We start from the raw sequence: 18,259 nt of genomic DNA, 5'->3' as shown, positions 1-18,259 counted from the left end.
GAGAGCAATGGGAATGAAACAACCAGAGAAGAAAGGAGAGAAGAACCAAGCAGGAAAACAAGAAAATAGCTCACAAGTTGTTCATGTTGATTGTAGTGCCCAGTGTGAAATCAACCCATAACTACCTTCCCTAGACACAAGGCTAGGTGAACTTTCCTCCATATTGCTTACACCTCTATCTGATCCTCACAGGTCTAAAGGTCTCTGACTAGACAAACCCACATTAGAAGACTGTGGCTGGGGATTCTGTGTTGATTTCAGACTGGCAACATTGTCATTCACCAGTGTGTCCAGTCCCACTTACAGGTACCTTACCTGGTGATCATCTCCTTCTCTTTGTTAGAGGCGTAGCCACTGCTGCTCAGGTTCTTACTGGGCGAGGACAGGAAGTACATGCTATGGTTCTTAAAGTACATGTCTATGAGAGGCAGCAGCACCTGTAGGGCAGGTTGGGAGGAGAAGGGGTGGATCAAGGCAGAGCTTAGAAAGCCTATTCCACAGTGTCTACAATTAATTTCCTGTCTATTGTTGAAAGACCCATACCTTGGCAAAGAATTTGATTTCCTGATCGTGAGGTGATTTGTCTGTCTTTCCACTGGTGGCCATGGCCTCTGGGAGAAAAAAAAAAACACGTTCAAATATGTATAAAACTTAAACTAGACACTAACCTGACTAAATTACATTCACATTAATTGTCAATTCCATATTTCAAAGCATATGAATGAATTCAATGTCTGAGTGGACTCACCCAGGTGAGCAATGAACTCCTGAGCTGAGTCCACATACTTCAGAATCCTCTTGAGGAACGTGTAGGCAAACCTCTTCTCCATGGACGACGAGTCCTGCTCCATGTCCTTCAGGTCTCTGCAGAACATCAATAACAAACAATAGTACTTTATTGATCCCCAAAGGGGACATTTGTTTGCAGCAGTTAAATATATATATATAAATAAGTGTCATGAAAACCTGTTTTAGTCAGCTGATTACTGTTTTAGTCTGCTGGTTACTGTTTTAGTCTGCTGGTTACTGTTTTAGTCTCCTGGTTACTGTTTTAGTCAGCTGGTTACTGTTTTAGTCAGCTGATTAGTGTTTTAGTCAGCTGGTTACTGTTTTAGTCTGCTGGTTACTGTTTTAGTCAGCTGGTTACTGTTTTAGTCAGCTGATTACTGTTTTAGTCAGCTGATTACTGTTTTAGTCAGCTGGTTACTGTTTTAGTCAGCTGGTTACTGTTTTAGTCTGCTGATTAGTGTTTTAGTCAGCTGATTACTGTTTTAGTCAGCTGGTTAGTGTTTTAGTCTGCTGATTACTGTTTTAGTCAGCTGGTTAGTGTTTTAGTCTGCTGGTTACTGTTTTAGTCAGCTGATTAGTGTTTTAGTCAGCTGATTACTGTTTTAGTCAGCTGGTTAGTGTTTTAGTCTGCTGGTTACTGTTTTAGTCAGCTGATTAGTGTTTTAGTCTGCTGATTACTGTTTTAGTCAGCTGGTTAGTGTTTTAGTCAGCTGATTACTGTTTTAGTCTGCTGATTACTGTTTTAGTCAGCTGGTTAGTGTTTTAGTCAGCTGATTACTGTTTTAGTCAGCTGATTACTGTTTTAGTCAGCTGGTTAGTGTTTTAGTCAGCTGATTACTGTTTTAGTCTGCTGATTACTGTTTTAGTCAGCTGATTACTGTTTTAGTCAGCTGGTTACTGTTTTAGTCAGCTGGTTACTGTTTTAGTCAGCTGGTTACTGTTTTAGTCTGCTGGTTACTGTTTTAGTCAGGTGGTTAGTGTTTCAGTCAGCTGGTTACTGTTTTAGTCAGCTGATTACTGTTTTAGTCAGGTAGTTACTGTTTTAGTCTGCTGATTACTGTTTTAGTCAGCTGGTTAGTGTTTTAGTCTGCTGGTTACTGTTTTAGTCAGCTGGTTACTGTTTTAGTCTGCTGGTTACTGTTTTAGTCAGCTGGTTACTGTTTTAGTCAGCTGGTTAGTGTTTTAGTCTGCTGGTTACTGTTTTAGTCAGCTGGTTACTGTTTTAGTCTGCTGGTTACTGTTTTAGTCTGCTGATTACTGTTTTAGTCAGCTGGTTAGTGTTTTAGTCTGCTGGTTACTGTTTTAGTCAGCTGGTTACTGTTTTAGTCAGCTGGTTACTGTTTTAGTCAGCTGGTTACTGTTTTAGTCTGCTGGTTACTGTTTTAGTCAGCTGATTACTGTTTTAGTCAGCTGATTACTGTTTTAGTCAGCTGGTTACTGTTTTAGTCTGCTGGTTAGTGTTTTAGTCAGGTGGTTACTGTTTTAGTCTGCTGGTTACTGTTTTAGTCAGGTAGTTACTGTTTTAGTCTGCTGATTAGTGTTTTAGTCAGCTGATTAGTGTTTTAGTCAGCTGATTAGTGTTTTAGTCTGCTGGTTACTGTTTTAGTCAGCTGGTTACTGTTTTAGTCTGCTGGTTACTGTTTTAGTCAGCTGGTTAGTGTTTTAGTCAGCTGGTTACTGTTTTTTGATACTCTGATTTGTTAGAGACGATCCAATCTGACGAGTTTTGTTTTGTACAACACTCCTCATGCCCCTCGTCACCACAAACAACTTCAATGATGGCCGTCTCAGACTGAAGTATGTAGCCAACGACAGAGCAGCTGAAGAACTTAGTGTGAGTCGTCAGGATAAAAGGTGGTATCTCTTCATTTACATTTACATTTAAGTCATTTAGCAGACGCTCTTATCCAGAGCGACTTACATTTCAAGACATTCAGTTGCCCACTGAACGTGACTTTGACAGAATGTAAGAAACTGTGATTGGCAGATTGCAAGCAATCAGTTAATCTATCAATCCTCGGTGTTAACAGACATGTGCAGTAAACAGGTGAGGTAGTTAGGGGGAGTCTCTGACCTGGTGATGATATATCCATTGATCTGCAGGAACTTAAAGAGATCCTGGGCCTTCTCCCTGTCTCTGTACTTCTCCTTGGCTGTCAGGGTGTCATAGGGCACCAGCAACGGGTGGCTCCCTCCTCCTGAGACAGACAGCACACATCAAACAGTGGCAACACGTTCACAAACGTACAGTCAAGTCTTACACACGCTTGAACGTAAACTTAGCATGCTGTATTCCTGGGTGGTTACTGTGGGTGTGTTTGTAAAGTCACTCTGGCCATCTACTCTGATTTCTCGTCTGTGCCAGAGAGCAGAATACCCGAGGAATTTACGACTGCGCAATACCCATTGAATATGACCGGTGTCAGTAAACGTCAGGAAGAAAATAAACGCAATTCAGTTGTTACCAGCAGCACAGCTACAGTCACTAACGCTCTGGATAACATGAAAACAGCCTAACCAGCTCTGCTAGGGGGAGTGAAATGGTCAGAGTGAGGTGTCCATACTCCTCGGCCAGAGCGTCCAGTGTGCGATCTGAACGCTCCAAGAGAGAGCGAAATGCTCAGAATTTACAAACGTACACTCTGGCACTCCAGAGTTCATTTACAAACACACCATGTATCTCATTGGGTGATTACAAGGGATGACTGGCCCTGTGACTGGACTACATACCTTTACTGTTCAGCTCAGCTTTCTTCTTCTTGGCCCAGATGTTGTGGTAGTTCTCTGCTACGACCTCCACCATCCCCTACAGGGGGAACACACACACACACACACATGGAGAACAATCACTTGAATGTGTTATGGTGTACAACAGACCTGGGTTCCAATACTATTTGAAATCTTTCAAATAATTTTGAGTGTTTTCTTTTAGCCTTCCTTAGAGTGGCATGCGGGGTGGGGTTTGTACTTTTGGGACTATGCTATTTGTCCGATTGAAAAAGGTCACCTTAAACAAAGCGCAACAAATTCCAATAGCATGTGAACCCATGTCTGATCCACAGTACAGAGCAACAACCATGCCCCACAGCACACTGTACCTGCTTAGCAACATGACATCAGATATGATGTCATATTACATTATATAGTATCAGGATTTGATAGAAGGTAAAACATTCTGGAGGACATCGTTCAATAACAATAACATAACAACATAGCAATTGTTCCATGGCAACAACCTGCAACTCTCTGGATAGAGTAATATTGTTCAGATCCAATGGTGGTTCCGGGAGGAATTCGTTATCGTTGTCCTGTTAACATTAAAAGATAATACAATGAATAAATAACGACAGAAATGGGTGATCTGACGTATCGACGTGGGTGACGTTAGCCATTCAAAAAAATGAAAACACACACACTACCTGAGTGGACTCGGAGATCTTGCTTTGTTTCTCGATGAACATGGCCTCTCCCTCTTTGGTCCTCTCCATGTTCCAACCCATAGCCAGCATACTCTTTAGAGACTCCTTCACTGGCCAGCGGTACGTTTCCCTCTCCTACACAGGGAGGACACAGGCACACACACTGTGTAAATGACCCTTTCAAATATTTCTGTCACAATTTCTGTCATGTGACAGATCGTTAGCTAGCTAGCGCAAATAAATGTGGCTCCGGATTCCGAGGTTAGTGCTATAGTATCAACAGTACCTTCTCACTGAGTGACAGATTATAGTTATAGTATGAACAGTACCTTCTCACTGAGTGACAGATTAGTGTTATAGTATCAACAGTACCTTCTCACTGAGTGACAGATTAGGGGTCTAGTATCAACAGTACCTTCTCACTGAGTGACAGATTAGTGTTATAGTATCAACAGTACCTTCTCACTGAGTGACAGATTAGGGGTCTAATATCAACAGTACCTTCTCACTGAGTGACAGATTATAGTTATAGTATCAACAGTACCTTCTCACTGAGTGACAGATTAGTGTTATAGTATCAACAGTACCTTCTCACTGAGTGACAGATTATAGTTATAGTATCAACAGTACCTTCTCACTGAGTGACAGATTATGGGTCTAATGTCAACAGTACCTTCTCACTGAGTGACAGATTAGTGTTATAGTATCAACAGTACCTTCGCACTGAGTGACAGATTATAGTTATAGTATGAACAGTACCTTCTCACTGAGTGACAGATTATAGTTATAGTATGAACAGTACCTTCTCACTGAGTGACAGATTATAGTTATAGTATGAACAGTACCTTCTCACTGAGTGACAGATTATAGTTATAGTATGAACAGTACCTTCTCACTGAGTGACAGATTATAGTTATAGTATCAACAGTACCTTCTCACTGAGTGACAGATTAGGGGTCTAATATCAACAGTACCTTCTCACTGAGTGACAGATTATAGTTATAGTATGAACAGTACCTTCTCACTGAGTGACAGATTATAGTTATTGTATCAACAGTACCTTCTCACTGAGTGACAGATTAGGGGTCTAATGTCAACTGTACCTTCTCACTGAGTGACAGATTAGTGTTATAGTATCAACAGTACCTTCTCACTGAGTGACAGATTAGGGGTCTAATATCAACAGTACCTTCTCACTGAGTGACAGATTATAGTTATTGTATCAACAGTACCTTCTCACTGAGTGACAGATTATAGTTATAGTATGAACAGTACCTTCTCACTGAGTGACAGATTATAGTTATAGTATCAACAGTACCTTCTCACTGAGTGACAGATTATAGTTATAGTATGAACAGTACCTTCTCACTGAGTGACAGATTATAGTTATAGTATGAACAGTACCTTCTCACTGAGTGACAGATTATAGTTATAGTATCAACAGTACCTTCTCACTGAGTGACAGATTAGGGGTCTAATATCAACAGTACCTTCTCACTGAGTGACAGATTATAGTTATTGTATCAACAGTACCTTCTCACTGAGTGACAGATTATAGTTATAGTATGAACAGTACCTTCTCACTGAGTGACAGATTATAGTTATAGTATCAACAGTACCTTCTCACTGAGTGACAGATTATAGTTATAGTATGAACAGTACCTTCTCACTGAGTGACAGATTATAGTTATAGTATGAACAGTACCTTCTCACTGAGTGACAGATTATAGTTATAGTATGAACAGTACCTTCTCACTGAGTGACAGATTATAGTTATAGTATCAACAGTACCTTCTCACTGAGTGACAGATTAGGGGTCTAATATCAACAGTACCTTCTCACTGAGTGACAGATTATAGTTATAGTATGAACAGTACCTTCTCACTGAGTGACAGATTATAGTTATAGTATGAACAGTACCTTCTCACTGAGTGACAGATTATAGTTATTGTATCAACAGTACCTTCTCACTGAGTGACAGATTATAGTTATAGTATGAACAGTACCTTCTCACTGAGTGACAGATTATAGTTATAGTATGAACAGTACCTTCTCACTGAGTGACAGATTATAGTTATAGTATGAACAGTACCTTCTCACTGAGTGACAGATTAGGGGTCTAATGTCAACAGTACCTTCTCACTGAGTGACAGATTAGTGTTGTAGTATCAACAGTACCTTCTCACTGAGTGACAGATTAGGGTTATAGTATCAACAGTACCTTCTCACTGAGTGACAGATTAGGGTTATAGTATGAACAGTACCTTCTCACTGAGTGACAGATTATAGTTATTGTATCAACAGTACCTTCTCACTGAGTGACAGATTAGGGGTCTAATGTCAACAGTACCTTCTCACTGAGTGACAGATTAGTGTTGTAGTATCAACAGTACCTTCTCACTGAGTGACAGATTATAGTTATAGTATCAACAGTACCTTCTCACTGAGTGACAGATTATAGTTATAGTAACAACAGTACCTTCTCACTGAGTGACAGATTAGGGGTCTAATATCAACAGTACCTTCTCACTGAGTGACAGATTAGGGTTATAGTATCAACAGTACCTTCTCACTGAGTGACAGATTAGTGTTATAGTATCAACAGTACCTTCTCACTGAGTGACAGATTAGGGGTCTAATGTCAACAGTAAATTCTCACTGAGTGACAGATTAGGGGTCTAATGTCAACTGTACCTTCTCACTGAGTGACAGATTAGTGTTGTAGTATCAACAGTACCTTCTCACTGAGTGACAGATTAGGGTTATAGTATCAACAGTACCTTCTCACTGAGTGACAGATTAGGGTTATAGTATGAACAGTACCTTCGCACTGAGTGACAGATTATAGTTATTGTATCAACAGTACCTTCTCACTGAGTGACAGATTATAGTTATTGTATCAACAGTACCTTCGCACTGAGTGACAGATTATAGTTATAGTATCAACAGTACCTTCGCACTGAGTGACAGATTATAGTTATAGTATCAACAGTACCTTCTCACTGAGTGACAGATTAGTGTTATAGTAACAACAGTACCTTCTCACTGAGTGACAGATTAGTGTTATAGTATCAACAGTACCTTCTCACTGAGTGACAGATTAGTGTTATAGTATCAACAGTACCTTCTCACTGAGTGACAGATTAGTGTTATAGTAACAACAGTACCTTCTCACTGAGTGACAGATTAGTGTTATAGTATCAACAGTACCTTCTCACTGAGTGACAGATTAGTGTTATAGTATCAACAGTACCTTCTCACTGAGTGACAGATTAGGGGTCTAATATCAACAGTACCTTCTCACTGAGTGACAGATTATAGTTATTGTATCAACAGTACCTTCGCACTGAGTGACAGATTATAGTTATAGTATCAACAGTACCTTCGCACTGAGTGACAGATTATAGTTATAGTATCAACAGTACCTTCTCACTGAGTGACAGATTAGTGTTATAGTATCAACAGTACCTTCTCACTGAGTGACAGATTAGTGTTGTAGTATCAACAGTACCTTCTCACTGAGTGACAGATTATAGTTATAGTATCAACAGTACCTTCTCACTCAGTGACAGATTAGTGTTATAGTATCAACAGTACCTTCTCACTGAGTGACAGATTATAGTTATAGTATCAACAGTACCTTCTCACTGAGTGACAGATTATAGTTATAGTATCAACAGTACCTTCTCACTGAGTGACAGATTAGGGGTCTAATGTCAACAGTACCTTCTCACTGAGTGACAGATTATAGTTATAGTATCAACAGTACCTTCTCACTGAGTGACAGATTATAGTTATAGTATCAACAGTACCTTCTCACTCAGTGACAGATTATAGTTATAGTATCAACAGTACCTTCTCACTGAGTGACAGATTAGGGGTCTAATGTCAACAGTACCTTCTCACTGAGTGACAGATTATAGTTATAGTATCAACAGTACCTTCTCACTGAGTGACAGATTATAGTTATTGTATCAACAGTACCTTCTCACTGAGTGACAGATTAGGGGTCTAATGTCAACAGTAAATTCTCACTGAGTGACAGATTAGGGGTCTAATGTCAACTGTACCTTCTCACTGAGTGACAGATTAGTGTTGTAGTATCAACAGTACCTTCTCACTGAGTGACAGATTAGTGTTGTAGTATCAACAGTACCTTCTCACTGAGTGACAGATTAGTGTTATAGTATCAACAGTACCTTCTCACTGAGTGACAGATTAGTGTTATAGTATCAACAGTACCTTCTCACTGAGTGACAGATTAGGGGTCTAATATCAACAGTACCTTCTCACTGAGTGACAGATTATAGTTATTGTATCAACAGTACCTTCTCACTGAGTGACAGATTAGTGTTATAGTATCAACAGTACCTTCTCACTGAGTGACAGATTAGGGGTCTAATATCAACAGTACCTTCTCACTGAGTGACAGATTATAGTTATAGTATCAACAGTACCTTCTCACTGAGTGACAGATTAGTGTTATAGTATCAACAGTACCTTCTCACTGAGTGACAGATTAGGGGTCTAATGTCAACAGTACCTTCTCACTGAGTGACAGATTAGTGTTATAGTATCAACAGTACCTTCTCACTGAGTGACAGATTAGTGTTATAGTATCAACAGTACCTTCTCACTGAGCGCTTTATAGGGCTTCAGCAGTGGGTGAGTTTTAGCCTTCTCATCCACACTCTCTCCCATTTTCCAACCCGCTGCCACCTGGAAATCAAGAATTAGGCCATGTTAGTCCAGGAGTTAGGCCTTGTTAGTCCAGGAGTTAGGCCATGTGAGGCCAGGAGTTAGACCAGGAGGTAGGCCATGTTAGTCCAGGAATTCGGCCATGTTCGGCCAGGACTAAGGCCATGTACAGTTGAAGTCGGAAGTTTACATGCACCTTAGCCAAATACGTTTAAACTCAGTTTTCACAATTCCTGACATTTAATCCTAAATAAAAATTCCCTGTCTGAGGTCAGTTAGGATCACCACTTTATTTTAAGAATGTGAAATGTCAGAATAATAGTAGAGAGAATTATTTATTTCAGCTTTAAATTCTTTCATCACATTCCCAATGGGTCAGAAGTTTACATACACTCAATTTGTATTTGGTAGCATTGCCTTTAAACTGTATAACTTTGGTCAAATGTTTCGGGTAGCCTTCCACAAGCTTCCCACAATAAGTTGGATGAATTTTGGCCCATTCCCCCTGATAGAACTGGTGTAACTGAGTCAGGTTTCTAGGCTTCCTTGCTCACACACGCTTTTTCAGGTCTGCCCACAAATTTTCTATGGGATTGAGGTCAGGGCTTTGTGATGGCCACTCCAATACCTTGACTTTGTTGTCCTTACGCATTTTGCCACAACTTTGGAAGTATGCTTGGGGTCATTGTCAATTTGAAAGACCCATTTGCGACCAAGCTTTAACTTCCTGACTGATGTCTTGAGATGTTGCTTCAATATATCCATATAATTTTCCTCCTTCATGATACCATCTATTTTGTGAAGTGCACCAGTCCCTCCTGCAGCAAAGCACCCCCACAACATGATGCTGCCACCCCCGTGCTTCACGGTTGGGATGGTGTTCTTCGGCTTGCAAGCCTCCACCTTTTTCCTCCAAACATAACGATGGTCATTATGGCCAAACACTCCTATTTTTTTGTTTCATCAGACCAGAGGACATTTCTCCAAAAAGTCCAATCTTTGTCCCCATGTGCAGTTGCAAACCGTAGTCTGGCTTTTTTATGTCGGTTTTGGAGCAGTGGCTTCTTCCTTGCTGAGCGGCCTTTCAGGTTATGTCGATGTAGGACTCGTTTTACTGTGGATATAGATACTTTGTACCTGTTTCCTCCAGCATCTTCACAAGGTCCTTTGCTGTTGTTCTGGGATTGATTTGCACTTTTCGCACCAAAGTACGTTCATCTCTAGGAGACAGCCCACGTCTCCTTCCTGAGCGGTATGAAGGCTGCCTGGTCTCATGGTGTTTATACTTGCGTACTATTGTTTGTACAGATGAATGTGGTACCTTCAGGCGTTTGGAAATTGCTCCCAAAGATGAACCAGATTTTTTTTCTGAGGTCTTGGCTGATTTATTTTGATTTTCCCATGGTGTCAAGCAAAGACACACTGAGTTTGAAGGTAGGCCTTGAAATACATCCACAGGTATACCTCCAATTGACTCAAATGATATCAATTAGCCTATCAGAAGCTTCTAAAGCCATGACATAATATTCTGGAATTTTCCAAGCTGTTTAAAGGCACAGTTAACTTAGTGTATGTAAACTTCAGACCCACTGGAATTGTGATACAGTGAATTATAAGTGAAATAATCTGTCTTTAATGCACAAAGTAGATGTCCTAACCGACTTGCCAAAACTATAGTTTCTTAACAAGACATTTGTGGAGTGGTTGAAAAACAAGTTTTAATGACTCCAACCTAAGTGTATGTAAACCTCCAACTTCAACTGTATTTACCTTACATTTAAACTCGTATACAGGAAAGACAGTGTCTGAATCTAGTTTTTGAGGTCACATTACCTTCTCTGAGGACCACTTGACGTGGGAATGCTCTGCAAACTTGTTGGCGATGTAGTCCAGTTTCTCTGGAAGGGAGATACTAAGAAAGAAGGAGGGAGACAGACGCCACTGTTAGCCCTTCACTTCAATACAGCCTAGACATCTAGTGCAGTAAGGGCTAGTCTCCCTCTGCTCCCATCTTTTAGTCATATATGGTGTCGTAATGAGTCTGTGTGTTCTGGGGATTCTGACCTTCATGTCCTGCTTTTGGTCATTTGTGTTCAATAACAACTTTAACATGTCAAAGTCTCTCTCTCTCTCTGTCCCTGGCCCACTTACTTGGCAGTGTTGATGGGTTTGGGGTCGAAGTTGCCGTGTGCATCCACAGACGCCTGCTTCTCCAGGGTGGCACCAGGGCTGGCATCCACATAGTCAGGTGACAACGCCCCAGCGGTAGCACTCAGACAGGCCATGCCAGTCTTGAACAGGTCAGAGTCAAACTTCTGTATGGGGGGAGACAAACAGAGAGAGGGGAAACAGAGGTGGAGGCATACAGAGAAAGAGGGGAGACAAACAGAGACAGAGGGGTCACAAAAAAAAGACAGGGGGAGACAAACATAGACAGGGGGAGACAGAGGGGAGACAAACAGAGACGGGGGAGACAGAGGGGTGAGGTAATAAATAGAGACAGAGGGGTGAGGTAATAAACAGAGACAGGGGAGACACAGGGGTGAGGTAATAAACAGAGACAGGGGAGACACAGGGGTGAGGTAATAAACAGAGACAGGGGGGACAGAGGGGTGAGGTAATAAATAGAGACAGGGGAGACAGAGGGGTGAGGTAACAAATATAGACAGGGGAGACAGAGGGGTGAGGTAATAAACAGAGACAGGGGAGACACAGGGGTGAGGTAATAAACAGAGACAGGGGAGACAGAGGGGTGAGGTAACAAATAGAGACAGGGGAGACAGAGGGGTGAGGTAATAAATAGAGACAGGGGAGACAGAGGGGTGAGGTAACAAATATAGACAGGGGAAACAGAGGGGTGAGGTAACAAATATAGACAGGGGAAACAGAGGGGTTAGGTAACAAATAGATATTAGAAAGTCTTCCAGATTATCTGTCTCTTTATCTCTTTCTCTCGTTCTGTCTCTCGCTCTGCTGCTCTATTAGACAGGGGCAGCTGGGTCAAAAAAGGACAGAGAGAGAGACAGAGAGAGAGGGGAGCAGAATGAGGAAGAGAGAGCGAGAGGAAGAGAAGGGCATAGGGGGAGAGAGAGAGAAACACTGCAGAGCCACATAGCAGTGATCTGTCACAGTCTGATAAATGATTCATCTATTTCATATTTCAGCGACACTCCAGCTCCGTTCACAGTCCTCTTCCACTGTGTTTCTCTCTCTCTCTCTCATTCTCACTCTCATTCATACTACCAGGAATCTGTTACCTAGAGACACTCACACTACCAGGAATATGTTACATAGAGACACTCACACTACAAGGAATATGTTACCTAGAGACACTCACACTACCAGGAATCTGTTACCTAGAGACACTCATACTACCAGGAATCTGTTAGAGAGACACTCATACTATCAGGAATCTGTTACCTAGAGACACTCATACTACCAGGAATCTGTTACCTAGAGACACTCACACTACCAGGAATCTGTTACCTAGAGAGACACTCATACTACCAGGAATCTGTTACCTAGAGAGACACTCATACTATCAGGAATCTGTTACATAGAGAGACACTCACACTACCAGGAATCTGTTACATAGAGAGACACTCATACTACCAGGAATCTGTTACCTAGAGACACTCACACTACAAGGAATTTGTTACCTAGAGACACTCACTCTACCAGGAATCTGTTACCTAGAGACACTCATACTACCAGGAATCTGTTACCTAGAGAGACACTCATACTATCAGGAATCTGTTACCTAGAGACACTCATACTACCAGGAATCTGTTACCTAGAGACACTCACACTACCAGGAATCTGTTACCTAGAGACACTCATACTACCAGGAATCTGTTACCTAGAGACACTCATACTACCAGGAATCTGTTACCTAGAGACACTCATACTACCAGGAATCTGTTACCTAGAGATACTCATACTACCAGGAATCTGTTACCTAGAGACACTCATACTATCAGGAATCTGTTACATAGAGAGACACTCACACTACCAGGAATCTGTTACCTAGAGACACTCATACTACCAGGAATCTGTTACCTAGAGAGACACTCATACTACCAGGAATCTGTTACATAGAGAGACACTCATACTATCAGGAATCTGTTACCTAGAGACACTCATACTACCAGGAATCTGTTACCTAGAGATACTCATACTACCAGGAATCTGTTACATAGAGAGACACTCATACTACCAGGAATCTGTTACCTAGAGACACTCACACTACCAGGAATCTGTTACCTAGAGACACTCATACTACCAGGAATCTGTTACATAGAGAGACACTCACACTACCAGGAATCTGTTACCTAGAGACACTCATACTACCAGGAATCTGTTACCTAGAGAGACACTCATACTACCAGGAATCTGTTACATAGAGAGACACTCATACTATCAGGAATCTGTTACCTAGAGACACTCATACTACCAGGAATCTGTTACATAGAGAGACACTCACACTACCAGGAATCTGTTACCTAGAGAGACACTCATACTACCAGGAATCTGTTACCTAGAGACACTCACACTACCAGGAATCTGTTACCTAGATGCAAGTCAGTGGGGCGTAAAGTAATGTACCGTAACCCCTTAAGCCTTCATTAGCATCCTATTGAAGCAGTGCTGAGGGACAACAAAGGGTCTGTAGACTACACATAACAGTACCGTCCATCTGTACCTTTGTTGAGAGGGAGTCGAATATTCCCCAGAAGAGTTTCTTGGTGAGCAGCAGTTCTTCCTCTGAGGCCATGCCGGAGCTCCCCAGCCCTGAGGGAAGACAGTAGTACTTCCAGCTCTGCTCATAGTGTTCAGTCAACAGCTGGAGGAAACACAAGGAGACAACAGTTGACTAGTGTTGACAAACCGTCAGGTCCCCCTGATGATAGATATAGCAGCTCAGTGCTGATGTAAACCAGGGTAATGATATGATTCGTATTTCAGAGCTGTGAGAAAGACTGTCATAAACACATCTTATTAGGAGAGGATGAAGCTCGTGACAGCTTGCCCTTTTTAAACATTTCCTCTGAGGCAACGGTCAGCAACACAAACAAACTGTTCTTATGGTCATCCTCCTATCACACGGAGAAGGAGAGATATCTCACCCTGAGTGGCATCTTGCAGTATTCTGTGAGCAGGGGAACATCGAACACCAGACGTCTCAGCAGCTGCTGCATCATGGAGGGACGCAGGTGTCTGTAGCGCAGCAGGGGGGAAGAGATAGCTGTGATTGACACACAGTCAAATATGAGGATATCTCAGGTTGGAATATAAGGCTCTAACTAGGGTAGAAAATGTCAGTAACTTTTACAAAATTCTCAGTTGGAAGATTCCCAGAATCAGGGAATAAGCAGTGAATATTCCGACCGGTATTTCTGGAAAAAAACATTTTGTGAAAGTTAACGGAATTTTGCTAGCTCTGCCATAAAGCTATCACAGTTACAGATTGGTTGATCGTTGTCATGACAACACAACAGTTGCAGATTGGTTGATCATTGTCATGACAACCCAGCAGTTACAGGAGAGTCCAGGGCATCAACAGAGCCTTAGAGGTGCACCGGTTGGAATGGCCTTAGAGGTTTATAACGTTGTGTTAGTCTGTTAGTTCTTACTTGCAGATGGCGAGCAGACACTCCTCGATAGAGTCTCTCTGGGCCTTGGTGAGGGAGCGTCCCTTGGACAGCCGATAGATAGTGTGGAGGGTAGAGTCAATGAGCGCCGCGTAGTGCTCTGTGCCTGAGAAGTGGCCAGCACACCTGGTCAGCAGGGGAAGCAGGGCCGAACCGATGTACCTGTTCATGGCCAGAGCCGTCTCTGTGGTGCTCAGCACATCCTACAGGCCAGAGGACAGACTGACGTGTTAGTGAATGAGAGTGGACAGACCAGAGGTCAACAGACTGACATGTTAGTGAATGACAGTGGACAGACCAGAGGTCAACAGACTGACATGTTAGTGAATGACAGTGGACAGACCAGAGGTCAACAGACTGACATGTTAGTGAATGACAGTGGACAGACCAGAGGTCAACAGACTGACATGTTAGTGAATGACAGTGGACAGACCAGAGGTCAACAGACTGACATGTTAGTGAATGACAGTGGACAGACCAGAGGTCAACAGACTGACATGTTAGTGAATGACAGTGGACAGACCAGAGGTCAACAGACTGACATGTTAGTGAATGACAGTGGACAGACCAGAGGTTAACACCAACACTTGACCTCTTGACTCGTTGAAGTACGGTTGTTTCATGCTGAGTTTCTCCCTAAAGCGTTATTACAAAGCCTCACAAACCACTGATTCTGGACATCTACAGGCTGTAATAGGTTTTTATTTTATTTAACCTTTTTTTACCTTTATTTAACTAGGCAAGTCAGTTAAGTACACATTCTTATTTTCAATGACGGCCTAGGAACGGTGGGTTAACTGCCTTGTTCAGGGGCAGAACGACATATTTTTACCTTGTCAGCTCGGGGATTCGATCTAGAAAACTTTCGGTTATTAGTCCAACACTCTAACCACTAGGCTACCTGCCGCCCAACCTAGCAGGTCCCAACCTAGCAGGTCCCAACCTAGCAGGTTCCAACCTAGCAGGTCCCAACCTAGCAGGTTCCAACCTAGCAGGTCCCAACCTAGCAGGTCCCAACCTAGCAGGTTCCAACCTAGCAGGTCCCAACCTAGCAGGTCCCAACCTAGCAGGTCCCAACCTAGCAGGTCCCAACCTAGCAGGTTCCAACCTAGCAGGTCCCAACCTAGCAGGTTCCAACCTAGCAGGTCCCAACCTAGCAGGTTCCAACCTAGCAGGTCCCAACCTAGCAGGTTCCAACCTAGCAGGTTCCAACCTAGCAGGTCCCAAGCTAGCAGGTCCCAACCTAGCAGGTCCCAACCTAGCAGGTTCCAACCTAGCAGGTCCCAACCTAGCAGGTTCCAACCTAGCTGGTCCCAACCTAGCTGGTCCCAACCTAGCAAGTTCCAACCTAGCAGGTCCCAACCTAGCAGGTCCCAATTTAGCAGGTTCAACCTAGCAAGGTCCAACCTAGCAGGTTCCAACCTAGCTGGTCCCAACCTAGCAGGTCCCAACCTAGCAGGTCCCAACCTAGCAGGTTCCAACCTAGCAGGTCCCAACCTAGCAGGTCCCAACCTAGCAGGTTCCAACCTAGCAGGTCCCAACCTAGCAGGTCCCAACCTAGCAGGTCCCAACCTAGCAGGTTCCAACCTAGCGGGTCCCAACCTAGCGGGTTCCAACCTAGCGGGTTCCAAACTAGCGGGTCCCAACCTAGCGGGTTCCAACCTAGCGGGTCCCAACCTAGCGGGTCCCAACCTAGCGGGTTCCAACCTAGCGGGTCGCAACCTAGCGGGTTCCAACCTAGCGGGTCCCAACCTAGCGGGTCCCAACCTAGCGGGTCCCAACCTAGCAGGTCCCAACCTAGCAGGTTCCAACCTAGCAGGTTCCAACCTAGCTGGTCCCAACCTAGCAGGTCCCAACCTAGCAGGTCCCAACCTAGCAGGTTCCAACCTAGCTGGTCCCAACCTAGCAGGTCCCAACCTAGCAGGTCCCAACCTAGCCGGTTCCAACCTAGCTGGTCCCAACCTAGCTGGTCCCAACCTAGCAGGTCCCAACCTAGCAGGTCCCAACCTAGCAGGTTCCAACCTAGCAGGTTCCAACCTAGCAGGTCCCAACCTAGCAGGTCCCAACCTAGCAGGTTCCAACCTAGCACTAACCCACCCGTTCAGCTTAACAACTATTCATTAGAGCTGGGATAAAGGAAAAGCCTTCGCACCCAACAACTCTCCAGGACCAACGGTTGGTGACTGACTAACCACCGTTACACAACTATTCGAGAGAATCTTAGCATGTCAAGTACACAACCATAAATCAAAGGACTGAGTTCGGTTCCACCTGTGTGTCAGACAATATCCCTGAGGTCACAGTGACCTCTAAGGCAGACGGTTTCAGCAGGCATTGAGATAAATGGGGACTATCAGCATCACTTTCTCTCTCTCCCTCTCCCAAGGGATTATGGTCCCATGGCAACGGTCTCCCATGGCTACAGTTTCCGTGCCAGCATGGGGAATACTAATCCTCCCCCACAGGACTAGATGGAGCTGGGATTAAATACGTTTTATATTATTTTTTAAAGGATGAGTAAATAAGACCTTGAACTAAGGTTGATCAAACAGACTTTTCTTGTTTTGATGGATCCACATTGAACTTTATTAACATGGATTCACATTGAACCTGAATCACATGGATCCACATTGAACTTGATTCACATTGAACTTGATTAACATTGATCCACATTGAACTTGATTAACATGGATTCACATTGAACCTGAATCACATGGATCCACATTGAACTTGATTCACATTGAACTTGATTAACATTGATCCACATTGAACTTGATTAACATGGATTCACATTGAACCTGATTCACTTGGACCAAGGTGCAAAAACAGCAGTCAATATTTACCCATCAACTCATCAACTCAGTGACTGTCGTCAGTAGAGCATTCTGATTAACATGTTGTTTCACATACAAGAAGTCATTACACGCTATGGGGAGAGGATGAATGAATAGATGTATTGACTGGTTGATTGGTTGATTGATATGTGAATGTTTGCTGTGTTTTCTCATTGACTGACTGATCAATCAAAGACTCTCTCATACTCACCGTGTCCAGGGAAGACTGACTGACTGGTTCACGAACTAACTGACTGACTGACTGGTTCACTGACTGACTGACAGACTGGTTCGCTGACAGTGACTGACTGACTGACTGGTTCACTGACTGACTGACTGACTGGTTCGCTGACAGTGACTGACTGACTGACTGGTTAACTGACTTACTGGTTCACTGACTGACTGACCGTGACTGACTGGTTCACTGACTGACAGTGACTGACTGACTGGTTCATTGACTGACTGACTGGTTCACTGAATGACTGACTGTTCACTAACTGACTGACTGATTGGTTCACTGACTGACTGACTGGTTGACTGACTGACTGGTTCACTGACAGAATGACTGGTTCACTGACTGACTGACTGACTGGTTCACTGACAGAATGACTGACTGGTTCACTGACTGACTGGTTCACTGATTGACTGACTGGTTCTCTGACTGACTGGTTGACTGACTGGTTCACTGACTGAATGACTGATTCACTGACTGACTGGTTGATCGATTGGTCTCTTCTACTTACCGTGTCCAGGGAAGCGGAGGCGCGGAGGTCAGGCAGGAAGCCCACCTCCAACAGGTGTAGCAGGAAGCTCTGGTCCTCCACGCCGTACACACGATCCAGGAACAACACCATTGGGGCCTTGTGGT

The 18,259-nt window shown here is 43.3% G+C and overlaps 1 protein-coding gene across 1 annotated transcript in view; it reads right to left on the bottom strand.

The window, feature by feature from the left end:
* The window catches only part of LOC120024265 (ryanodine receptor 3-like), a 257,642-nt gene that overhangs the window by 70,673 nt on the left and 168,710 nt on the right, over window positions 1-18,259 (bottom strand). The window contains exons 48-61 of the mRNA XM_038968460.1: window positions 18,135-18,259; window positions 14,540-14,760; window positions 14,033-14,123; window positions 13,609-13,749; window positions 11,058-11,221; window positions 10,740-10,818; window positions 8,838-8,927; window positions 4,206-4,343; window positions 4,026-4,097; window positions 3,520-3,595; window positions 2,864-2,987; window positions 749-864; window positions 544-611; window positions 316-437 (exon numbers count right to left, since the gene is read on the bottom strand). The exon at window positions 18,135-18,259 is cut by the window's right edge and continues 45 nt beyond it. Coding sequence (XP_038824388.1) covers window positions 316-437; window positions 544-611; window positions 749-864; window positions 2,864-2,987; window positions 3,520-3,595; window positions 4,026-4,097; window positions 4,206-4,343; window positions 8,838-8,927; window positions 10,740-10,818; window positions 11,058-11,221; window positions 13,609-13,749; window positions 14,033-14,123; window positions 14,540-14,760; window positions 18,135-18,259 — 1,627 coding nt within the window. The remainder of the gene's footprint in view (window positions 1-315; window positions 438-543; window positions 612-748; window positions 865-2,863; window positions 2,988-3,519; window positions 3,596-4,025; window positions 4,098-4,205; window positions 4,344-8,837; window positions 8,928-10,739; window positions 10,819-11,057; window positions 11,222-13,608; window positions 13,750-14,032; window positions 14,124-14,539; window positions 14,761-18,134) is intronic.

The sequence above is a fragment of the Salvelinus namaycush genome, chromosome 29, assembly GCF_016432855.1.
Source record: "Salvelinus namaycush isolate Seneca chromosome 29, SaNama_1.0, whole genome shotgun sequence".
NCBI classification, from domain to species: domain Eukaryota; kingdom Metazoa; phylum Chordata; class Actinopteri; order Salmoniformes; family Salmonidae; genus Salvelinus; species Salvelinus namaycush.
The sequence above is the reverse complement of the archived record's forward strand: the minus strand, read 5'-3'. Positions and strand labels throughout refer to the sequence as shown.